The sequence below is a fragment of the Nerophis ophidion genome, linkage group LG07 (assembly GCF_033978795.1).
Source record: "Nerophis ophidion isolate RoL-2023_Sa linkage group LG07, RoL_Noph_v1.0, whole genome shotgun sequence".
NCBI lineage: Eukaryota > Metazoa > Chordata > Actinopteri > Syngnathiformes > Syngnathidae > Nerophis > Nerophis ophidion.
The window spans coordinates 56,761,522-56,788,132 of record NC_084617.1 but is presented as its reverse complement, the minus strand read 5'-3'; the positions used below and the strand labels follow the sequence as shown (position 1 = coordinate 56,788,132).

Genomic DNA, 26,611 nt, shown 5'->3' with positions numbered 1-26,611 from the left:
TTATTCAATTAAAGACACTTATTACACACTTAGTGTGTGGTGTTAAGTGTTTAGCTGGTGTCTAGCTGCTAGCTCCAAGTAGTCTATAGCCTAGCATATTTACCTTTGTAAATAACTTTACTAAAATACAAGAAAAGTGAAGTAAAGTGAATTATATTTATACAGCACTTTTTTCTTTAGTGACTCAAAGCGCTTTGCATTATCTAAGTTAGATTTAAACCAGTGTGGGTGGGCCGTTGTGTCCTTGGGCACAACGGCGGTGACTAGGATGGCGGAAGCTGGGATCGAACCTGAAATCCTTAAGTTGCTGGCATAGCCTCTCTATCAACCGAGCCACGCTGCCCCATAGACCAACCGTTTGTGCTTATTTGGGGATGTTAACTGGCAAACTAATATCATTCTCTTTTTAGCCATGTTCACGTTAAACCTGATCATGACAGCAGTAACACTTCTCACCAGACCAATCAGTTAATATAGGTGAATCCTAACGGTTTATGCTGTCATACCTTCATCCAGAGCATCTGAGGCCTCTGCTTCTCTCTTTCTTCTCACAGCTCTTTGTTTCTCTTCTAATCTTTGTTTTTCAGAGTTTGCTTCATCCCACCGTCCCTCTTCCATTAGCCTCTGGTCTGGTCTCAGACGGCTGTCGGTCAGACCCACTGCATCGTCCGGCTCGTTCAGAGTCAGTGCCAGCGCTGAGAAGTGGTACATGTTCTCCGCATTCTCCCTGGGATAGAAATAAGAACAGCAGCCTGACTAAGACCGGGCAAATAAATTCCAGCTTTACATGATATATAAGCCCCAATTGAGTGTGCATGCTGTCTAATGAAGCTCATGAGACACGCTCTTACGGTAGAGGATACTTCTTCCATAGTAGTTTGGGGGACAAGGTCTGATAGATGGTTTTCTGCTTGCCCTCTGATCCGCTGCCACCTCGGCTGCTCTGAATGATCTTGGCACTCTCAATTTTCTCATCCCACGTACCCGACAGAATGTAATGAGCCTGGTCACCACTATCAGTCACCACACCTGTGACCTGGAAAAATGGAAGACCACCTCACAAGTCATTGCATAATTATAATAAGAGATCCAATTTTTTCCCCCCCTGCAACACGGACCAAACTGTTTAAGTGCACAATCTAGTAATTTCAATGCAAAAGCTGTATCACATATATTGCCTTTAGAAATATAACAATAATTTCCACTGCAATTAACATAGGTCTGTCTCGTGATTTGGTCAGTGGATAGCTTGTAATGAATTTGGCAATATTCTCCAGCAGGTGGCAGCATTGCACAAAATCAGGACTTGGGTCGCTACACTATGCCTGCAGAACAATCTCTGCAAGAAGCAAGAATAAGCATTTACCTTCCGAGGAACATCCCTGGAGAAATAACTGTAGGGGGAGAATTTGAGTGTGCAGGTCTCTTTGGTCTTGTGATTCACAATCTCAATGTCCCCTGACTGCACACACACACACACACACACACACACACACACACACACGTTCATACACAATAAAAAATGTCAGTAAGTCACCCAGCATGTATTATTTAAACAATGTACTGTACATGGTGCTGCCTTACTTTTTCCAGGGTCTAAATACAACATTGAAAATGTGTGATTTTTGTACATTTTCTATTTTTCTCAGTAGAAGGTGCTTTTACATAGATAATGAAATACGTACTAAACAGGTCATCATTTACATTACAGAAATAATATGGCTGAAAAGCCAAACAAGGCCATTGCTCAAGTTTGTTTGACTTCCAATACCTATTGTGTCATACTGCAATTTTGCAAATGATTGCATGTGTTTATAGTTCCACACTGTGTCTTCTGAATGTTCTTTGACAGCACACTCTCTCTCTCTCTCTCTCTCTCTCTCTCTATATATATATATATATATCAGCTGCATCAACAGAAAACACTGGGAAAATACAGGCACTGAAGTGTAGCTCCACAGCGTGAATAATTGGCTGTCTCGCAGAAAGACGAGGCTTTTAAATGAGTGCACGATTTGAGATAAAACCTGCGGGTAAATCCCCATAGACCTTGACGCTTCTTTTTCATGTTTCTTCACAACACATCACTACCACATCATCTTAAACACCAAAAGGCTACTCTGAAGGTAATAAAACTGCAAGGACTAGCTATTGATTAGTAGGGCTTGTAAACAGACCTGGTCAATCCACAGCTTGCCCACAATGATGTTGTGCACAGTGGACGTGACTTTTCTCCACACATAGTGGTTGCCACTTGAGTGGAACTTCAGGTGAATGGAACCTGGGGATGTAAAATAACAAATTAAAACTATGATATATAGCCTATATTTTGATAGTGCAAGTTATAACTGCAGATTTGAAAATGCAATTATTTGGCCTAAAATCTGCATCCATTATCTGTTAACATGGTTGATCAAAGTAGAAGGATGCAGCTGTTACGTTGTTGTCCGGAGAAAATACTGGATGAGCGATTATGTCAGTAAACTGGCCATTGTTTATTTCTTCTTTTGTATGTACAGTACGAAGGGGATTCATATGGCCCCATAAGCCACGGTATACCTGACACATGAAAGGTGACGAATTGGGTGGTTGCCTTATTCCCTTAGGCCAGTGGTTCTCAAATGGGGGTACGCGTACCCCTGGGGGTACATGAAGGTATGCCAAGGGGTACGTGAGATTAAAAAAAAATATTCTAAAAATAGCAACATTTCTAAAATCTTTTATAAATATATTTATTGAATAATACTTCAACAAAATATGAATGTAAGTTCATAAACTGAAAAAAAAAAATGCAACAATGCAATATTCAGTGTTGACAGCTAGATTTTTTGTGGACATGTTCCATAAATATTGATGTTAAAGATTTCTTTTTTTTGTAAAGAAATGTTTAGAATTAAGTTCATGAATCCAGATGGATCTCTATTACAATCCCCAAAGAGGGCACTTAAATTGATGATTACTTCTATGTGTAGAAATCTTTATATATAATTAAATCACTTGTTTGTTTTTCAACAAGTTTTTAGTTATTTTTATATCTTTTTTTCCCAAATAGTTCAAGAAAGACCACTAGAAATGAGAAATATCTTGCACTGTTATACAATTTAATAAATCAGAAACTGATGACATAGTGCTGTATTTTACTTCTTTTTTTTTTAACCAAAAATGCTTTGATTAGGGGGTACTTGAATTAAAAAAATGTTCACGGGGGTAAATCCCTGAAAAAAGGTTGAGAACCACTGCCTTAGGCTGCCAGACAAAAGTAAAGAGTGTTGAACTGAACTCTCAAGGCTGTGTTGGAGCCACTATGGATTGAACTTTCACAGTATCATGTTAGACCCGCTCGACATCCATTGCTTTTGGTCCCCTAGAGGGGGGGGGGTTGCCCACATCTGAGGTCCTCTCCAAGGTTTCTCATAGTCAGCATTGTCACTGGCGTCCCACTGGATGTGAATTCTCCCTGCCCACTGGGTGTGAGTTTTCCTTGCCCTTTTGTGGGTTCTTCCGAGGATGTTGTAGTCGTAATGATTTGTGCAGTCCTTTGAGACATTTGTGATTTGGGGCTATATAAATAAACATTGATTGATTGATTGATTGAAAATTTTGAAATGTGTTTTGTGGCAATTCCAATTTTAAACACAGGGTCAGCTGCTGTGTAGAGTGGGACTTTCCCTGATTTTCAGCAGACTGCATTGCAAAATGATTAACACCCCCACCTTCCTCTCACATGAAATTCACCCAGGAATGGGGCCATAAGAATCCTTTCCGTACTATATGTGGGTTCATACAGACAGGCTTGTTCTACAATGCAAGTCTTTATTTGTTTAACACAACCAGTTTCTCGCAGCCGCAACCTGTGGCCGCATTCCGGCCTTCAAAGTAAAAGTAAGCCAGTATAATACATAAAACACCACACTTTGTCTTTTTAAAACTATGGCCTTTCCCTTTTCCCTCGCCCTGCACTTAATTTCCTTAATTGAACTAACATTCTTTAGATGGCTTACTTGTTTATTTTTACACAACATGTAAAGACTTAAAATCTTATTTTGAAAATGTGGGCGGATGTTAGGATGGGGGCGTTCCAGTCTGCGCAGCTAGGAACCGCCACCAAAACGAGAACGACCATTCGTGGCCAAAGTTGGATGACAATAGCTAAAAGAGACATCATATTCTGAACCACCTCTTATATGAACTCAGCCTGTCTGATTGATAACATATTTCACTATGAACACTTTGAATTCACTGTAATTTCTGGGCTAAAAGCCAATATGTGTACAACATAAAATTTGGCAAAAAATTAAGTAGGTGCAGCTTATATTTGGTTGCGCTCTATAGCCCAGATATTATGGTGTTTTCAGATGCAGAACACTTGCCAGGAAAAAGAGAAGAGGCATGCAAACCCCACTGACTGCATGCATACCTTCATTGGAATCAAATGATCAATTGTGTAACTTTGTAGAACTTAATTTTTCAGCCACTACTTTTTTCCAACCCTTTGGACCCTGCGGCTTATAAAAGGGTGCGGCTAATTTATGGATTTTTCTTTGCTAACGACATTAAAGTTCTGTATTTAACAACTGGTTATCAACTCCGATAGAAACATTGGAAAAGTGACTTATTGTTTGTGCTATGGCGCCATCTTTTGGATGAGTTCACTCACGGAAGGTGCTGCAGTTCGAAATGTACTTCCCGTTTTGTCCTCTGAACCCGAAGTATATCGTGCTTTGTCTACTATTTGTCTATAGTAAACGTACATATGGGTTTTATCCGGCCCGCGAGATGAGTTTGCTAAGTATTAAAAATAAGCTGCCATTTTTGAATGAAAGAAACTACTGTTGTAAATATGTCCACTTGATGTCACAATAGCAATTATTTGTATCCCCTGTCGCTAGAGCGTGCATGACAACATAGGGGGGCAGAGTTATGTGCCCTGCTAAGTTAGAGGACTGGGGACACATTTTCTGGGGGCACATAAATATGCTGAAATAATATGTATCCCCCTTCAACTTCATGTATGAATAATGAAATAAGTCCAAATTCACAAGCTTTGTTGTAGATGATGCTACGTATGTACAGAATAAACCACATGATGTTAGTCCATTCATTGAGGAAAATGAGGAAATTACATTATTAACATCCTGTAACTTGATTTTGATATTATTATTAATTCTATCTTCTGATAGATTAAAAATTAACACCAAAGGGAGTATTTTACAACTCTGCCAGACTCATGTCCACTTATTATGAAATCATTTATTCAGAAAGTATGAATAATGACAAAGGAAGCGAGAATACTAATAAACGCCACACGTAAGTGTAAAAGAAATAAATTATTATAGTTTGTATCTAGTCAACAAATAGTTTTCAACTCCAACAGTTATTGTTGGTGCTATGGTGCTATCTATTGGACGAGTTCGCTCACTGCAGGTGCTGCAGTGTGAAAATGTACTTCCTGTTTCATCCCCTGAACCTAAAGTATATTGCGCTTTGTCTACTATTACTACTACTATATTGTATACAACTGAAGAGTTGCACCAATCTGTAAGACTGAAGTTGTACCAATTTATAAGACTGGAAACAAACACCAGTTTACCAACTACAGACCTGCTTCCCTACTCAGGGGTGTCAAAGTTATTTTAGCTCACGTGCCGCATGGAGGAAAATCTATTTCCACATGGTAAGGTGAAAAAATCTTGGCATTAAAACTTAAAAAATAAAGACAACTTCAGATTGTTTTCTTTGTCTTACTTCGGCCAATCACAAATATCAAATAATCCTCTTAGCAAAACACTTCAAGTCAGTTGAAAATTCTGAGGAAAGAATCGTTGCCTTTTCAAAAACACCTTGAACTTACACTTGTCTCAAGAGTATTTACAAACCCATTAAACTTTAAGTACTTCCTGTTTAGCATTCTCATGTTGGGTAATTAACCATTAAAAACGTTTCAGAAAGCAATTGAGTGTTTCCCCAAACCGCCGCATTGGTGAAATCCGCAAATGCCACAACACATTAATTTATCATTATTCAAATATTACAATTATAATATAAAAAGCAGATGGCACCATAACAATTATCAAAATGACACCATAGCCGAAATCAAGATAACTTAACTAAAAACTTAATCATTGTGAACATGGTAGATTTAAGCATAAAATAGAACAAACCTTACAAATGTAGAAACATATTTTTACAATGGAGTTCAGGGTGCGCATCGTGCATTTAACTAATTGCAAGCGCTGCCTGGAACTCTAACTAAAAAGATGTCATATTGACCTAAATCTTGGCATCTTACCGTTTTATTATTTTATCCATCGAGTGGATAATTTACATTGAAAGAAAATATTGTGCGTCGATACTGCCGCTTTCTGCTGCCAGCCACAACAGAAGCATCCAATTGCTTGCACCTGTGCTGATTTGAGCAGCGGCAGCCAATCCAGAGGGTGCTTAAAGTCAGCTAACAAGTCATATTAAAACACTGTCATATGTGAACTTGGTTACACTAGAATTGCTTTTGTAAAATCCAGTAGAATCCTTTTAGAAAAGCATTTTCTTTCATAAAAAAAAATTGCAGCTGATTTTTATGATTACCAAACTGATCTTGCAGGCCACAGTCCGGATTAAACCTTTTCGTAGGCCTGATACGGCTTGTGGGCCGTACGTTTGACACCACTGGTCCAGCTGATTTCTGTTTTGTGTGATCAGATGTTTTACTGCCGTGTAACAAGCATTGTTTGGAAACAGGGTATGTAAATAAACATTTACAATATTTTGTACCGGTATATATCTGTGACTTATAGTCTGGGGCGGCTAATATATGTAAACATATTTATTTATTCTAAATTTTGGTGGGTGCATCTCTATAGCCCGGAAAATATGTTTTTTGTCCGATTTCCATGTTTGCCCACTATTCTCTCCATGAGCGTTGTAAAAGTTGGAAACACTGATACCTTCTGCTTAGTCTTATTCTCTGGCAGAGCAGGTGCATAATAACGTGTTTGTAGCATCAACTCTATTTGTTGCGGCTGCCAACAGATAACTGAATGTTTGAGAAACACTAAATGTCTCACCTAGTGGCATTATGGAGAGGTATTTGCCACGAAACTTGCTGGCAATCGTAATTTCCTGCCACAAGGTCCAGCCTCGTTGGGAAATCACATGATGTGCTGCTGCAGGGGGGTGATGGCTCACCTTATCAGAGAGAAAGATTGAAACTTTAATGCCATATGAACAACTGGTAAATATACATGTAAAGTAAGGCCCTGTTTATACAACAAGAACATTAATTTTGGCTGAATGACATTTCAGTACCAGAAAATAAAACACAAGAGAAACAGGCTCTAGAGTGTGAAGACTTGAAATTGCAGAGAAGGGAAAAGATACAAACTGCACTATTGTTGAAGTCAATTGCTTAAGCACAGACAACAATAGTGGACTCCAGATTACTCATACTTAAATTGTGGATTTATTTAATAATCACTTGTATCGGACGAGCCGACCTATACAGAATGAAGGGAATTTTCAAAGGCAATATTATTGGTGTCTATATTAGCTGTAGTAGCCACGCCAAGAATGGAAGTGTCTTTTCGCATCTAATCACACTTCCAGTTATTAAAAAAAAATGACAAAAGTTGTGTGAACAGAGTGTGACTGTATGTGCAGCAGTGCTCTCACCTGCTCACACAGTGAGCGGTAGCCAAACTCTTCGAGGCGATCAAGCTCGTAGGTCTCACCCAGTAGTGGGTTGAACGGTTTGGCTGTCCGGTGGACAGTAGTGGAGTAGGAAGAGACGGAAAAGGCAGCAACCAGACACATCTGCTCCAGCGAAGATTCACAGCGTGCCGCCTTATCCAAAAGCTCGTGATACTCCAAGTCTTCCGTGAGACGTTGCAACATCGACAGAGGCTCATTGAAGTTCACCTGCAGGAGTGAAGAGGGAAGGCAAGAGCGTGAACGTACAGTTCCTAAATATACATTTTTGAAACAGAAATCATAATAAGTAGAGGTGGGAATTTTGGCCACCTCACGATTCAATTACGGTTACGATTCAGGGGCTACGATTCGATTAAAAATATATTATTTATGTATCTTTAATTGATGTATATCGATTCAGTTTTATTTTTTTTCCGTTTCACTAAATAAGTGTTTATCACTTGCAACTTTTAAAAACATAGTATTTAAAAAATAAATCCCATCACATTCATTAAATTCATGGAAATGTGTACAAAAACAAAATATAAGTGGCCTATAATAAAAGGAGCTAGCTGGATCTCTCGGGGAGGTGGCTAGCTGCGGTCAGCCAAATTTTAGAACTGTCTGCATTACTTTATTTAAAATAAATAAATCGATTATCGAATTGCGATGCATCTAAAAATCTGTTATTTCTCCCACCTCTCATAACAACCCGTGTTCACTTACAGGCATGGGGATTTTGGAAAGCTCCTTTCCAATGCAGTTCTTCATGATACTCCACAAATTGAGGGAGTAATTAGGCTTGTCAGGGACACGAGTCCGCCGCTGTCGGCGTGGCTGCAGCTCCTTCCCTGACACATCGTTACAGCTTGGGGACATCTGAGGAAGGACATGAAAGAAATGTGTATATCCATGTTTGAAATGCAGAGATACAAACTTTCACAGCATAAAAAAACCCTCAAGTTAATGACTGAGCAATTTTAATCGGATATGAAAGGAAACAGGAGACAGCGAACAATCAGCAAGAAGGTCTGAGAGGAGAAAATGTTGCAACAGCTATTTCAGAAATAAAAAGATGCAAATGGTTATCTTAAATTCCACAGGGGTGACAAAAAGACTGTGGCATAACACAAAGAGCCTCAATGTGTCAGCATAGAGTGTATATTGTCAAGTAGCAAGATGTAAAAAAGAAGCCATGTTCATATGTTCTATGCATAAATAACATCATATTCCAGCAACAAAGAGCTCATGTTAGCAGTTACAAGTGGGGGTGTCGCAGTTCAATATTGATATCCAATTGCAACAAAAACAATATTTATCGGACGCTATCGGCTTGCAGTTATAATATCCGATATAAGCTTTGATACAAGCAGTCCTGCAGCATGGCAACTCATGCAAAGCGAGACACCCAGTTAAAATCCAAATGACCACCAATAAGAACACACGGTTGGTCTTTTCTTGTGTTTTAGTCAAGTCATTACAAAAGGTAAACATGGTAGACTATAGTCTACTAAGATGTAGTAACTGCACAACAGCTAAGCACACAAGCAAGACATATTTAATACGCGTCTTGCATTGAACAATATTGCAGTCTAAAACAGCACATTTGTCAATACAAACAAGCACTATATAATTTTAGTTGCATATTACTTAAACATACAAAGTCTCCGAGGTAGAAGCATATTAGAAAGTATCCAGTAACAAATGTGTCGCCATCATTTAACTTAATGCGGATGATATCGCTAGGATTTTATCAATGCCGATACTAATATTAATATTCCTTGTTGATACCGGTATTCAAGGGTACTCTTATCGGTACTATGTGATTTAGGGAAAATAAATATATGAAAAATGCATTTTTATTAGCATTATTACTAGCACAAGAGGTTTTACACCACCGACACCATGTAACATCTCACAGCAGGGAAGTCTTTTATCAACACCTGCTTTTTAAAAGGGGTACTGCACTTTTTTGGGAAGTTTGCCTATTGATCGCAGTCATTATGAAAGACATGACGACGGATGGATTTTTTTTTAATGAATTCTAAATATTAGATGAACGTAAATGAAACGGGAGCCAATGGGAGGTCCACTATTCTGGCTATAAAATAAAAAAAATAACTATTCAAAAAGCGCCAACAACATTTACACTTCGTGACTTGATTATTAACCAAGCATTAGTGATGTGTGATTTTTTTCCGCAAGGATTACAAATAATTTTTCACCTAAATGGGAACATCTGAACATCCCAGCAGTGGGCATCCTAATGACAGCAGACCCTGTACAGTAAGTGGTGATTTATTATGTTTGTTGGCTCTCATAAAGTCTGCAGTAAGTAATAATCGGTGAAAAAAAAAAAAAAAAAAAGACCATTGTGATGCGTTTTTTAAATTAATGCACCGCCTATTCCTAAACACATTAACTCTTATAAGAGTGCGTGACTTTGGCAGACCTTTGAGGACGAAATATTGTGTTATAAAATCTTGCGTGGTGTTTTTCTGTGTCTTTTTTATGCGTAGCAGCGGCACCTGATGCGAATGTGACAATGTGTCATAATTACAATATGATGGTCAGCAAGATTTAAAAAAATACCGCAAGCTTTATCATTTACTTAGTAGTTAGTACCGACCATTGTTCTCTGTCTGACTAATGTCATTTAATAAAGTTGATTTATATTTACAGTATAAATTATCTGATTGGGATTTTATATGTTTTATCCTTTTTATGGGGAACTTCGAGTACATGTACTATTTTGTGATCTTGGCAAAGTTTGTGATGCTTCTTATGTGGTAGGTCTTGTATTGCATAGCTAAGATGTTACTTTCCCTGTATGTTTAAATGGATGTCCTTATTTTGCTGGCTTCAAAACAAGTTTACCTTCGGGTACTAATAAAGTAACCTAACCTAACCTAACCTAACCTAACTTTCTACACTACAAAATAATCCTGTATGGTTTATATCATGTTAATATTCATATCAGCTAACAATCAAGGTTTCAAAATCAGTATTGTATCAAAAAGAAAAAAGTTGTATCGAGACACTAATAGTAACAAGAAATGTACTAATGAATTAAACTTTTGGGCAAGATGTGAGCTTACATGGTCATGCTGGTTCCAGTCATAGGCATTCCCTCCGCTTGCTCCGCTTAAACTGCTCTGAGATCGCCTGCAGTAGGATGACAAGAGATTTAACAGCCAGAAGCTGCAAACTTGGTGAATTACATGTGTTGGATCCATTACTAAGTATATTGAGAAATGAGTGAGCGTAACCTGCGTTGTGTGTTGTCAGTGGTGGTCACTGTGATAAATGCAGGGGAATCCTCCATGGCGTCAAAGTACTCCTCATCTTCATCACTTGCATCCTCTTTCGGCGGCCTCTCACTCCCTGTTGTCCGGCAGTACATACAGTGCATATTAAAATCCAGAAAGTCCAAACACAGCTAACTGGAATAACACATGGTTACCTGTTTGTATTCGAGAGCGAGCAGTCGTGATGGGTTTTATAATACAGAAGCATTGATGCATTATGAAACATGAGGACTGATACTGTGCTCTTCAATACCTCTGTGTGTGTGTCACTTAAAGAAAAAAAAAACCTGTTGACAACAGTTTTAACTGTCAAGCGGCAAACTGTGATTATCAGGGGCGTGCTGCTTTTGACATCGGTTTTCGTCGCAATTATTCATATAGAAATTGTAAGTTATATTTTCCTTTCTGCACAGCTATTCGTTTAAAGAAAAAAACTAATATTTTTCAAGTATTAATTTTATTTGCAAGTCAAATATAGTGACTTTTTAATCCAGCAGATGGCAAAATAAGAAACACCAACACAGTATCAATGCAGCATCAATACAGTCAGCACACTCACTGAAGCGTCATTTACAGTTGTGATCAAAATTATTCAACCCCCACACAATTTTGGTGTTTTAGCTAGTTGGACATTTATTCCGTATTTTGTTTATAGTCATATCAAATAAAGATGCGTCAAATAGACAAATGCAACTTAAATTGTAACACTGTATTTTACAAAATACCAAAAAAGGACATTTTTCTTAATATCTCTTTGACAAAATGATTCAACCCCCTAGTTACATGCATCTTTAGTACTTAGTAGAACACCCTTTGGCAGTAATAACGTCCTTCAAACGTAATACATAACCGGACACAAGCTTCTTGCAACGATCTACAGGTATTTTAGCCCATTCCTCTTGGGCAAAGGCCTCCAGTTCATTCATATTCTTGGGCTTGCGTGCTGAAACTGCCTTCTTCAAGTCCCACCACAGGTTTTCTATAGGATTTAGGTCTGGCGACTGTGAAGGCCACTCCAGAGTCTTCCAGCCCTTCTTCTGCAACCACTCTGATGTTAATTCGGAGGTATGCTTGGGATCGTTGTCCTGTTGGAAGGTCCAACGTCTCCCAAGCCTCAGCTTCGTCACTGACTTCATGACATTTGCAGCTAATATACCCTGGTAGGAAATAGAATTCATAATGCCTTGAACGCGCTGGAGATTCCCGGTACCTGAGGCAGAGAATCAGCCCCAGAGCATGATTGACCCCCCACCATACTTAACAGTAGGCCAGGTGTTCTTCTCTTTGTAAGCTTAATTTTTTCTCCTCCAGACAAAACGTTGATTCATAGGCCCAAAGAGTTCCAGTTTTGTTTCATCATTCCATAGAACAGTTTCCTAAAACCTTTGGGGTTTGTCCAGATGATTTTTGGCATACTGTAGTTTATTTTTCTTGTGCGTGGTAGTCAGAAGTGGGGTGCGCCTGGGAGTTCTGGCATGGAGGCCTTCATCTCGTAGTGCGCGCCTTATTGTCTGGGACGAAACCTGCGTTCCCCCCTCTGCAGTGTCCTGTTGTAGTTCCTCAGCTGTTACCCGGGGGTTTTTCACCACTGTACGCTTCAAATACCGGACAGTAGTTGCACCCAGCATCCTCTTTCTACCACGCCCAGGTAGTGTTTCCACTGTGCTTTATACATCTATCCATTTTCTACCGCTTGTCCCCAATGTGTGAAAATGCAAGCTGCACAGCAGACGTAGAATATTAGATGTTTCGCTGCTATTAGCAGTGCGGCTAAATAATTTTATTTTACTAAAGATGATGCAGATTTGCAAGGAGCAATGATGTATGTAACATTTGAAAATGGTAATGTTTATGTTTTAAAACATCTTCATTATCCCCGACAGGGCAGTTTGTTTGAGTGTTACATCACTGCACAAACAATCAGCACTGTAAAATAGTTCATCGTTATATCTTCTATTCTTTTTAGGTTTGTCAAGAAGAACAATTTCACTCATGTGATTTGTCACAAAAAATTATTGCATTAACCATGAGTAAACATAGATGGTAAGCTGAACAGCGGCGGGGGTTGCTAATTCTTTACGGTCAGTGATCACTGCAGGTCAATGACTGGTGTGGTTACTGGCAAAATTCACTCCAAAATAAACCCCAATGAGACTATACATAAAACTGTTACCATGTTTGGAGCAAATGAATTGCATGCGTTCAAATAAAACATCAAAAAAATGTTCCAGGGTGACATTCTGACAATAAAATTGCATTTGTGTCTTTTTTAAGGTAATATAAATTATTTATTTATGTATTGTGTGATTAATCAAGATTAAACCAAATTCATAAGTGTGATTAATCTGATTTTTAAAATGCATCATTTGACAGCTGTATTTGTGTTGTTTTACTGTTGTCTGTCTTTAGTTATTCTGCTTTGGTATTTACTCAGTATGTCCATAACAAATTAAACTAATCTCTAGTTTGTAGTACAGCGTCCCTAAAAATGGCAGCTTAAAAACAACATGGAAATTGTGATATTAATCAAAATTGGATGATATAATTAAATTTGTCCAGCCCCACATGAACTCAATGGCGTAATTGTAGTCGTCAGTTGTAATATTATTACAACATCCTAAATAGACAGCAGAGCGACGCCACATGATGGACTTATTTAGCTTTTATCTTAGGAGAACATAACAATAGGGATGCACTATATATTTTTTCAAGCCTGTAACTTTCTGCTTCTTAAAGACTGATACCAATTTATGTATTTACAGTATGTATTATTTATAGTTGTATCTACACTTTTTTTTAAGTAGATTTAAGTGTAGTTTGTGAACACCTGGAGATAGTTTCAAACAAATCTGGATATGACAAACTGTACCTGTACAGAGTTGTCCTAACCAAATATGACATCACTACTGAGGTCGTGCTAAAATCACATGATCCTTTTGATGTGTCAAAGCCAAAGTTTTAATATGTTTGCAGGGCATTTGGCACACGGGATGTCTTCCTCTGAAGGAGTAAAAAAGTCCCCCATGGCTGATGCCATGTTTGTTTACACTGTGAGGTTCTGTAATCTTCAGGGAAGTTAGGACCCCCTACAAAGTAGGAGCATCTGATTTCTTCACCCTATACCACTTACAGCACGAATCATTGGAACATTTTTTTTTTATAATTTTGTTAAGTTATCTGATTATTGTCCTAGTATCGGCCTGATAATTATTGAGCACTCCTACATAATACATAACACGCTCTCTGACAAGATGACGAATGTCTAGCATCATGAAATCTGTGTCATATTGTCTGTAGTCTGCAAATGGAGGAAGAAGCGGGTCACTTAGGCCTACCTTTTTTGTTGGTAGGGGCCCGTGTTGTACTGGATGAAAGTGCAGGTGCCTCTCTCCACGCTCGCTCCAGACTGTTGTGCTGCTTGGCTAGCTGCTCAATAGTCTCCTCCAGGTGGGTGCGCTGCTCTCGCTCATATTGCAGCGTCCGCTGCCACTTCTTACTGTGAGTTTGAGCCAGCTCTAAGAAATTTCGACAAGCCTGGGGAGTGGCAAGCACCAAAACACTGTTATTTGCCATTACTTGCACTAAAATATGACATTTTCCTTGATATGTATTGTAGTCTGTTAAAAGACTGATCATGTTCATGTTCCTTGGAGCAGAGTGTAAACAGAGCATAGTGAACGGTGAGCTACACTTTAAGTTTTTTGTTGTTGTTGTTTTGTTCTGTCCAGCCACTCAGGCCAATCCTATTGTGGATGTAGATGCCCCTATTTGTTGTACGGATTTACTTTACAAACGTGTGTGATACTTCTCTTGTTGCCTTATTTGTATTGGACTTTATTAAAAATATCTATATTTATGTTTGCCTGGGATAGAAAGAACAAAAAAGGAGGACATAGAGGGAAATTGCAGGGACAAGAGGAGGATAAGACAGAGAGACAACAACAACAACAACAACAACATCAGCAAATACCATGTACAAATATGATACAAAAATTGATAGCAAAGGAGCAATCAGTGAAGTAAATATTAACACAGAAACGACAATGAACATTATTACAGTTCAAATGGAGCAGAAAAAATACCAATAGAAATAGCACTATTGACAATGAATAATACTAATTACATCTATTATCAACAATAGAACTGTTTGAAATGCAACAATACATTTATGTAATGATAACTTAAATTACAAAAGAAAGCAGATAAATGGAGGGGAAGAAAGAGAAGCCAACTGTATTAACCTTGTAGATTGTTATAGTCGCAATATGTTAAGCTTTGTCAGTGTGCTGTGTTTAACCCAGTTTTCCCTGGGGAACAACATTGATATAAGTTTGATGAAACGTGATTATATGTATGAGTGTATGTACTGTATGTGGCTGTATATGTACAGTTTGTGTAGATATGTATATTTGTACTGTGAATGTGCGTGTGGATGTATGTAACGTAAGTGTAAGTATGTATTGTATTTTTGGATGTATCTGGGAGCGTATGTACCTATGTACCTACACTCTCAAGGTGATGATATGACAGAGGACAATTGAGTCAAAAGGGAACATCATCAATTCTCCTGTGCCCTGACTGCTGAGTTAAAGAGGTTACTTCAGATCACACAGAAAGAACTTGTCAGCATTTGTTGGCAGTGCATGGTATGTCTGATGTTCCTGCCACACAGTAAGCACAAAGGTAAATGAACCAAAAATCCTCAAAGCTGCCGACATGCAATAAGAAAATGTCACGTGACGGTCAATAAACCATCACAGGAGGGGCACCTGGATGAAAGACCTCCAGCATTTCTGTATTTTTGAGGAACTTTTCAACATTCTTTTACACTGGGAGATTTTTCCCATCAAATACAAGGAATCAGTTCTTAATTTGGCTGATTACTCAAACATACTATACTGTAGATGCTTCTATTTGCGGATTTGTAGAGCCTCCCCTATAGATGATCAGACTATACAAAAGCAAACTCTTGCCTGTCAAAAACATGCAACATTGGTGTTGTTGCTCTCTAATGCAATTGACTTGTTAATAATTTTTTGAATGATCGGTATAAGAATCGGCAGCATAAAACCTTGTTTGGAATATCCGTTATACAATAATAAAACAACTAATTCATAAAATTCCAATTGATGTCATTAACTAACCATAGTATGAATAATTTAGGGCGTAACTGTCAAATAATGGTCAATAACTGGTAAAACAAAATAAACAAAACTATTTTGCTATAAAAACAGAACAATATGACGGCCAGGACTTGAACTTACCTTCAGTGGTCAAACATGAGGCGTCCGAACGGCAGACGTTAGTGTTTCAATTGAAATGTTAGCGATGCATTTGGCAGAGTACACTTCCTCACATATCGTCTATGAAACCAACACCCACTTAAAAAGGTATGTCAGTTCCACATTTTTAGTGCTGAGTCCCCAGTCCGAGCACAGACTGCATGTGACTTCCGGTGGTGGTGGACGGTGTTGCTAAAGCCGAAAAGCAGGACATTATACTTCTGACATACATTAGCAGACTAAAATGGTATCTGTTCCCATCAGTCAGTAAGCGTATACGTGTACATACACACCGGTGCACGTTTTGCGAAGGTCAGAAGTTACCTCACACCTAAGTGGACAACAATGTAATCAACTACAGCCACAGTCGGACCACATGGATCACTTTATTCTAACGCCATTGGAAGAAGCACTTAGAAGTCTAAACCGGCAGCTTTATGCTGTTATATAAGAGGCACCCGCCCTACTTAAAGACAACCATTTACAAGAGTAACATGACCACAGGGAGTTTATGCATGCACTGCCCTCTTGTCAGAAGCACATTCTTGGCAAACCTAATGGCATTTCAATAGCTTTGACCATCCAGTAGGGATTGTCCAGTGACTTGCCCAATAAGCTGACATTTCCCTTACTGGTTAGTTTAAAAAAAAAGGGATGATGCTATTAAAAAAAAGATTATATTTTTGAGCAACAGCATAGCATGCAAACTCCCATCTTAAAATAATTTCTGACACTGTTGTTGTTACGACCTGCTTTCAAATAAACTTACAGTTTAAACTTAAACCTTGTCAGTGAACAAGATATTGGACCTAAATATAGACAGACAATAACCAGACTTTGATCACAGAATAAACAAAGCTATAAAGACATAAGATGATCAACAAACCTTGTGCAGTCGTCTGCTTCGTGTCAAGTCTGTGTTACTGTAACCCAGAAGGCTCTGACCTTTACCAGTCAGGGGGTACTGGGATTTAAAAGAGGGAAAAGGGCTATTCCCCACCCTCATACACACCCATGATCAAATTTAGTGTCGCTACTTCAACACCTCAACGTTCCTATTAAGCTAAACTACAACAACTTTCTGCAAACAGAGGTGCAGATAACAAAAAAGGTGCAACTTTATCCAATAGTAAGTTTCTGTTATTTTAATTAAGCAATTAGTATGACTCCATATTTTACAAATGAAAACAGTACAGTGGTACCTCAACCTACGAACATGTTGCATTTTACGACCAGGCTCGTAACTCGGAATTCTCGTATCTTCTAGCAGCCCTGACCATTGAAATGAATGGAAATCAAATCAAACCATCCACAACAGCACAATTTAGAACATTTAACATGAATTTTAAAAAGAAGAAACTAACTTATAGAAAATAAGTATTTTTTAAAAACAATACAATAGCAATACAAACTACTACAGTGCAGTAGCATATTAATATAACAGGGTAGATGGATAGTGGAACACTACCAAGGCCATCAGGCAGTGGTCTAGAAGACTACGCTTTTAGAATAGGCTGGATAGACTGTTATTTATCCCAGAACGGGAAAATTATGTGGTTGCAGTGCAGAAACTAAACATACCGAAACTAAAGTAGTACCCAATGAAACTAAAGTAGTACACAATGAAATTAAAGTAGAACACAATGAAAAACTTAAACTTAGTAATGAATAATAAATAATAAATTTAAGTATATCCGTGCTGGGAGAGTTACAAGGTTGGAGCGGAAAAGACATGTCCAGTACACATGGCGCAGCAAGCAAACAGACCACCGGACCCTGGGAGAACTTTCCTGTTGAAGGACGTCGCCGCTAAGGCTGTGGAAGCTGTATTTCTGCTTAGGGTTTGGTTTTCGATGGTTGGAAAACAAAGTTATTTCAACCTCTAGCCATAAGTCAATGCTAGCAAGTTAGACGAGATGTTTTAGGGAGGCTCTTATGGGGCTCATTGTGTCATTAACTACGCCAATTGGTGGCTCGTAACTTAAACTATGCTTACAATTTGAATGTAAAAAAGCCGCGAAACACTTAATATTTCAAGTAAAGCTACTTGTAATTTGAAGTATCGCTGTATAATACAAAATTACCATCTCCAGTGCAGTTTTAATTGTGAATTGTTAACCAAAAATATAGTTCAGAGAGGTACAAAGTGTGTTAATATGGGGCTACTCACATTGATCATAGCATTGGAAGTGATGCGAAAAAGGGTGGCTCTCTCATTGACTGCCTTGATCTTCTCCCCTCCCTCCACAGGGATTTTTAGGCCCTCAAGTTCGCTGAGGGAGCGTTGCAATGCTGCCCCGTGCTTGGCAATCAGGTCGTTACAAGTGCTGAGGTCATCGAGCTTGCTCACAAGAATCTTTAAAGTTCCCTGAATCTCGTTCCGGTTGGACTTAGATGCCGGCACCTCGTCCTCCGAGTCATCTGAAAGACAAGAAGGATTATTTGTTTAAAACCATGTGCTGTATTGCTATATATTTGCTCAACCTCATTGTCTTCCCAAATTACCAATTCCTAGTGATATAATACAATAAATATTTTTATGTAGACAATCAGCCTCCTCTAACATTATATACTATGTCAGGGGCAATAGGAAACACATAGCTTGGGTTCATACCAACAGGACTTTGCAGCAGCAGCTCGTGTTGCCAGTGATGTGGCAAAAGAGAGGTTACTTGAGGTTAAAAAGAAAATCAGCCCAGAAGCATTACTCACATCTGCATCCTCATTGAAATCACGCACACACACGCACACACACGCACGCACGCACGCACGCACACACACACGCATACACACACACACACACACACACACACACACACACACACACACACACACACACACACACACACACACACACACACACACACACACACACACAGAAATAAGGTGGAAGTCAAAGTTACAATATGAAGAGTATAATGTGTGTGAGTAGATATATCTACACACATATATATATACACACATATCTATATCTGTATCTATATCTATCTATATATATATATATATATATATATATATATATATATATATATATATACATATATATATATATATATATATATATATATATATATATATATATATACATACTCGTTAGGTCAGGAAAAAATACGGAGGCTATTTCTTCCCCTCAAGCCTTTTTTGCAGGTTTCCCTGCTTTTCTGGGGAGTTTATTGAATAAACTCCCCTATCTATATACTCCCTAATTATATAAAGTCCCAAACATACTCGGGCAGAACGTTCGTGAACAGTAGTCCGTGGAGGTCCAAGCGTACTCAAAACAGGACGTTTGTCAGGCCTTTGCTCACTCGTGTCACACTAAACACTGCTCTGTGTGTATTGTCAATTATAGGACCAATGTATGAATTAAATGTTTTCCATGACTCACCTCTTGGACAAATTTTGACACATTCGATGTCCCTGGTCGAACTGGCAACAATATTTTACCGGGAGCAGTTGGTGGTGAGCAATTGACATTGAGAAGTCACCACATTTAAACGGACAATATCAAAAATGTGCAATATGAAATAACTACCTTTAAAAGCAGTTGATGCTAAGATTGGGGTCAAGAGAAGAGTGAAGTGTGAATGTCAAGAGGGAGATTTGAGAAGCAGCAAAGGCATGAGAGAGAAGAATGGGAGGGGGGTATATCACCATGCCTCCATTCCTGAGCTTCGATTTTCACCAAGAGGTAACTAAAGTTCAGAACATGCTCGCAGATTGCTGAACCGAAGCCTCTAAATTCACGTGTGAACTAGCAGAGGAAAAACCTTTCATAGACATAGCACACAGCAAGCATCAACTATGGGGTCACTATCTCGTGGACCAAGGTCAGGGTTAAGACGAACGCAGTTTCTATAGACTTCACTATACTGGTTATAGACTGGCTGTATCAGGAAATCCACTAATTTATGGCATGCGAATTGAGCCATCACACGAGAAACTGCTCCACCAATGAAATTGTGCATTCCATGCGATGAACATCCATCCATCCATTCGGCAACGCTAAATGCAGAGACTACTTAAGAGAAATGAAGCGCACCTACTCAGTGGCCTAGTGGTTGGAGTGTCCGCCTTGAGAACGGTAGGTCGTGAGTTCAAATCCCCGCTGAGTCATACCAAAGACTATAAAAATGGGACCCATTCCCTCCCTGCTTGGCACTCAGCATTAAGGGTTGGAATTGGGGGTTAAATCACTATAAATGATTCCCGGGCGCGGCACCGCTGCTGCCCACTGCTCCCCTCACCTCCCAGGAGGTGATCAAGGGTGATGGGTCAAATGCAGAGAATAATTTCGCCACATCTAGTATGTGTGTGACAATCATTGGTACTTTAAATTTAACTTAACATAAGTAATATAGAAGAACAAGTGATATCCGGGGAAAGAATAGGGAAACAAGATATGCAGAGAGAGCCATTGGGTTTGTCCGGTACTTCATTTGAGAACATTTTCTGTTTATGGACCTATTTGAACTTCAGTTAAATAGCACTGGTTTAGAGTATCATCTCAGAAATGTAAAGCCTACGAAACAGCTGAGAGAAAAATAAGTGCAGTCTACTCAATTGATAATGTGTGACAGCAACAAGGCAGCTTTAAATAGATAATTGGTAAGCATGGTGCTTTTTTTAACATCCATTCAGGAGAGCTGAACAAGACTAGTCTCTAATTATTTTTTCTGGAAATATTATAAAACTGCTCACATCAAAAAGTCACACATTTTAAGCCTTTTTAAAGGAAATAAGGCATAGAGGAATTATATAAAAAAAACTACCATACACCAACTACCATGCCATAACACTGAGTCGAATGAGATCCAATACAAGGGCTGATCCAGGTGTATGGCAATTAAGTGCTAGCTATTGTGACTGAAACAGTCAGAAAGGTATTAAAAGAGAGGTCTCATTTAGGCTACTTGTCATCAATTATACAAGAGTCTATAAAAGTCTTACAAATATACAAGGTATATTGCCCAAAAACTAGCTTTAAAACAGGGGTCTGCCACCCAGAGGGGGTCCGCAGGGCAACTGCACAGGAGTTGTGATATTTTTTGGTAGATTAGACTTTTTATTTTTAAAAGTTTATATTCCCCAAGCAATTTTTATACAAAATTAAATAGCTCTGAATGCAGATTGACAGTGATCCAACACACTGTAGTATAGTTTAGAAATAGCAGTGACACTACTCACTGTATCTTGCAGTTTCTAAATAAAAACATGAATAAGGAATTATATTATTGTATTCATGTTAGCATTTAAGATGGCTAGCAATTAGTGCTGTAGTTGTCTGTTGGTGTTTAATGCGCCAGCTGCCAGCTCGCTATTAGCACACTAGTTGTGAGCTAGCTATTAGGGCACTAGCTGTCAGCGAGGTATTAGCACCTTAGTTGTCAGCTAGCAATTGGCACACTTGTTGTCAGGAGTGTAAACAAGCATTGCATGCCAGTGATTAAATCAATATAAGATCCAGTACATGGCATTTAAAAGGTCTGCAATTGCAAAGGCATTTTCCTAAAGCAAAGCTCTTTAAAGTCAACTTCGATCTGCCAGTGAGTTTAGCCGCTCTCAGCAATGCCACTTAAAATAAACTGTCACATGTCCTCAAGCATGTATGTTAACACAGGCACTCTGTTTATAGCAGCGATGCCTGCAAAACTAAATCCACTTCCAAAAACTCAAGTGCAGGTGGAAAATTGGGCAAAAAGCTACAAAGACAGATGTGCAATACTTCTACATAATCACTTTTAACACACCATATGTCTCTATCATAAGTATTACTCGGAATAAGAGTAAGACCACATGTATTTATTGACAATTTAGAAAAATAACACACTATTTTAAAACATTAATTCCAAAGTAAAACTGCGGTATTTGAATGTTCTGAATTCCTGCTTCTCATGCCAGTATCTTCATAGATAGAATAATACCCGTAGGAGTAGTATATATTGGGGGTCTTCAGCTCAACATCTCATAGATAACATTGTTAGTCTCAGTTCTGTTCTAATGAATAATGACTAAGTAGGACCTGTGCTGGTTGCAAGTTATTTATTTATTTTCAGACAGTCAGAAGTAGTATTTGCAGTCTTGATAAACAAAATAAGAACTACGTTTTAGAGCTAATATATATATATATATATATATATATATATATATGTATATATATATATATATATATATATATATCCATCCATTCATTTTCTACCGCTTATTCCCTTTTGGGGTCGCGGGGGGCGCTGGCGCCTATCTCAGCTACAATCGGGCGGAAGGCGGGGTACATCCTGGACAAGTCGCCACCTCATCGCAGGGCCAACACAAATAGACAGACAACATTCACTCTCACATTCACACACTAGGGTCAATTTAGTGTTGCCAATCAACCTATCCCCAGGTGCATGTCTTTGGAAGTGGGAGGAAGCCGGAGTACCCGGAACTCCACACAGAAAGATCCTCAGCCTGGAATTGAACCCAGGACTGGACTGCAGGACCTTCGTATTGTGAGGCAAACGCACTAACCCCTCTGCCACCGTGAAGCCCTATATATATATATATATATATATATATATATATATATATCCATCCATTATCTACCGCTTATTCCCTTTGGGGTCACGGGGGGCGCTGGTGCCCATCTCAGCTACAATCGGGATGAAGGCGGGGCACACCCCAAACAAGTCGCACGTAGACAGACAGACAGACAGACAGACAGACAGACAGACAGACAGACAGACAGACAGACAGACAGACAGACAGACAGACAGACAGACAGACAGACAGACAGACAGACAGACAGACAGACAGACAGACAGACAGACAGACAGACAGACAGACAGACAGACAGACAGACAGACAGACAGACAGACAGACAGACAGACAGACAGACAGACAGACAGACAGACAGACAGACAGACAGACAGACAGACAGACAGACAGACAGACAGACAGACAGACAGACAGACAGACAGACAGACAGACAGACAGACAGACAGACAGACAGACAGACAGACAGACAGACAGACAGACAGACAGACAGACAGACAGACAGACAGACAGACAGACAGACAGACAGACAGACAGACAGACAGACAGACAGACAGACAGACAGACAGACAGACAGACAGACAGACAGACAGACAGACAGACAGACAGACAGACAGACAGACAGACAGACAGACAGACAGACAGACAGACAGACAGACAGACAGACAGACAGACAGACAGACAGACAGACAGACAGACAGACAGACAGACAGACAGACAGACAGACAGACAGACAGACAGACAGACAGACAGACAGACAGACAGACAGACAGACAGACAGACAGACAGACAGACAGACAGACAGACAGACAGACAGACAGACAGACAGACAGACAGACAGACAGACAGACAGACAGACAGACAGACAGACAGACAGACAGACAGACAGACAGACAGACAGACAGACAGACAGACAGACAGACAGACAGACAGACAGACAGACAGACAGACAGACAGACAGACAGACAGACAGACAGACAGACAGACAGACAGACAGACAGACAGACAGACAGACAGACAGACAGACAGACAGACAGACAGACAGACAGACAGACAGACAGACAGACAGACAGACAGACAGACAGACAGACAGACAGACAGACAGACAGACAGACAGACAGACAGACAGACAGACAGACAGACAGACAGACAGACAGACAGACAGACAGACAGACAGACAGACAGACAGACAGACAGACAGACAGACAGACAGACAGACAGACAGACAGACAGACAGACAGACAGACAGACAGACAGACAGACAGACAGACAGACAGACAGACAGACAGACAGACAGACAGACAGACAGACAGACAGACAGACAGACAGACAGACAGACAGACAGACAGACAGACAGACAGACAGACAGACAGACAGACAGACAGACAGACAGACAGACAGACAGACAGACAGACAGACAGACAGACAGACAGACAGACAGACAGACAGACAGACAGACAGACAGACAGACAGACAGACAGACAGACAGACAGACAGACAGACAGACAGACAGACAGACAGACAGACAGACAGACAGACAGACAGACAGACAGACAGACAGACAGACAGACAGACAGACAGACAGACAGACCGACCGACCGACCGACCGACCGACCGACCGACCGACCGACCGATCGATCGATCGATAGATAGATAGATAGATAGATAGATAGATAGATAGATAGATAGATAGATAGATAGATAGATGGATGGATAGATAGATAGATAGATGGATGGATAGCACTTTATTGATTCCTTCAGGAGAGGTCCTTCAGGAAAGAAAAAAAAAATTATAAATATACATCCATCCATCCATCCATTTCCTACCGCTTATTCCCTTTTGGGGTCGCGGGGGGTGCTGGCGCCTATCTCAGTTACAATCGGGCGGAAGGCGGGGTACACCCCGGACAAGTCACAACTTCATCGCAGGTAGATAGATAGATAGATAGATAGATGGATAGCACTTTATTGATTCTTTCAGGAGAGGTCCTCCAGGAAAGAAAAAAAAAAAAAAAAAAAATATATATATATATATATATATATATATATATATATATATATATATATATATATATATATATATATAAACACACATATATATATACACACATTTACACACACACATATATATTTATACACACACACGATTATATATATATATATATATATATATATATATATGAAGTAGTCTTGTGATTTTTTTCCCACACCTACATATATATATATATATATATATATAAGTATGTGAGGGAAAAATCACAAGACTACTTCATCTCTACAGAACTGTTTCATGAGGGGTTCCCTCAATCATCAGGAGATTTTAGTGGAAGCATTCACATACAATGGTGTGTGGATAATCCAATCAAGACATATATATATATATATATATATATACACACACACACGCACACACACAAAAACACACATGTATTGGTGTACTTATTAATATAATGAATATATAATTGATTATTAATATAGTTGGATATTCGGAATACGAGAAAGTTGGACTCCTACCTTGTTTACTTCTGTTACAACCTCCTTAAAAATGTGTGATCAATCAGAAATATGAAGCATTCTAAAATGCGCCAATAATGGATAAATGTGAAGCTAGGGCTTTGCTTTTTTCTCATCATGCTTTGTAATCGATTTAAATGGGTGTAATTCTGAATGTGTGCATGATGTATGGACATATTTTATTACATTCACAAATTGTTTTGTATTGTTTTGTGTGTGGCTGGGTCTGTTGGTTGGATTTTTTTGCACCATGACTTGGGAAGGTTGTTTGCATTGGGTCATATAAATAAATGATGTGCTTATTTTCATTAAACGCAAGGTAAGTGGTCACAAACCCGAATTACTCATATTTGAGTTTGATTTTATTTCGAACATGCAAGCATAGAACATGATACATCACAATTTCCAGTTTCTCTTTTCAACATGTTCGAAAAGAAGTAGGAAGAAGCATAGCTTATTGGTTGTTGTCTAAAAGATGGCGAAAGAGTAGCAGCATATATATTGACTTTGAAAATGAATTGAAATCTCATTGCGGCCAGATTCCTTATTAAATTCTTAATGTCTCGCGGGCCAAATTGAAGACACCGGCGGCCCACTGGCCGTAGTTTGGACACCATAAGTACCACCATAATGACCAACAATAAAATAAAGTAGCGTAGTAAGTATTCATTAAAAACAAGGCAGAGGTTTTATTTAATGACTATATCTAATAGTTTTGGCCACTGTGACATTACACACAATTTGAACCTACTCAGTGGCCTAGTGGTTAGTGTCCGCACTGAGATCGGTAGGTCATACCAAAGACTATAAAAATGGGACCCGTTACCTCCCTGCTTGGCACATAGCATTAAAGGGTTGGAATTGGGGGTTAAATTACCATATAATGATTCCCGGGCACGGCACCGCTGCTGCCCACTGCTCCCTTCACCTCCCAGGGGGTGATCAAGGGTGATGGGTCAAATTCAGAGAATAATTTTGCCACATCTAGTATGTGTGTGACAATCATTGGTACTTTAACTTTAACAGTAAAGGAAAATAAAACACTGTATTTAAATCAAGTGCTTCTTTGGCGTACTACAGTTGGAAAATCACTGTCTTAGAGGGGCGTTGAACACAATGTATAAAACAAAGCAGCTTACGAATATTCATTGGCCAAAGCTTCTTTTAAACCAAGTGCAAAATGACAAATAACTTGTATGCAGACTTTTCATAGTCTATGGTATTTGCCATCACTGTGACCTGCACCTCCTCCTTACAACATAATCAATGCATCTCCGTAACACTATG

General features: G+C 39.1%; 1 protein-coding gene across 3 annotated transcripts in view; it reads right to left on the bottom strand.

Annotated features, from left to right (window-relative positions):
- Window positions 1-26,611, bottom strand: part of osbp2b (oxysterol binding protein 2b) — an 82,835-nt gene that overhangs the window by 7,839 nt on the left and 48,385 nt on the right. For all 3 annotated transcript variants that reach the window (XM_061906599.1, XM_061906598.1, XM_061906600.1), the window contains 11 exons: window positions 18,447-18,697; window positions 14,330-14,528; window positions 10,956-11,070; window positions 10,785-10,851; window positions 8,413-8,565; window positions 7,669-7,914; window positions 7,065-7,185; window positions 2,178-2,281; window positions 1,367-1,462; window positions 852-1,036; window positions 507-727 (listed from right to left, as the gene is read on the bottom strand). In XM_061906599.1, coding sequence (XP_061762583.1) covers window positions 507-727; window positions 852-1,036; window positions 1,367-1,462; window positions 2,178-2,281; window positions 7,065-7,185; window positions 7,669-7,914; window positions 8,413-8,565; window positions 10,785-10,851; window positions 10,956-11,070; window positions 14,330-14,528; window positions 18,447-18,697 — 1,758 coding nt within the window. The remainder of the gene's footprint in view (window positions 1-506; window positions 728-851; window positions 1,037-1,366; window positions 1,463-2,177; window positions 2,282-7,064; window positions 7,186-7,668; window positions 7,915-8,412; window positions 8,566-10,784; window positions 10,852-10,955; window positions 11,071-14,329; window positions 14,529-18,446; window positions 18,698-26,611) is intronic.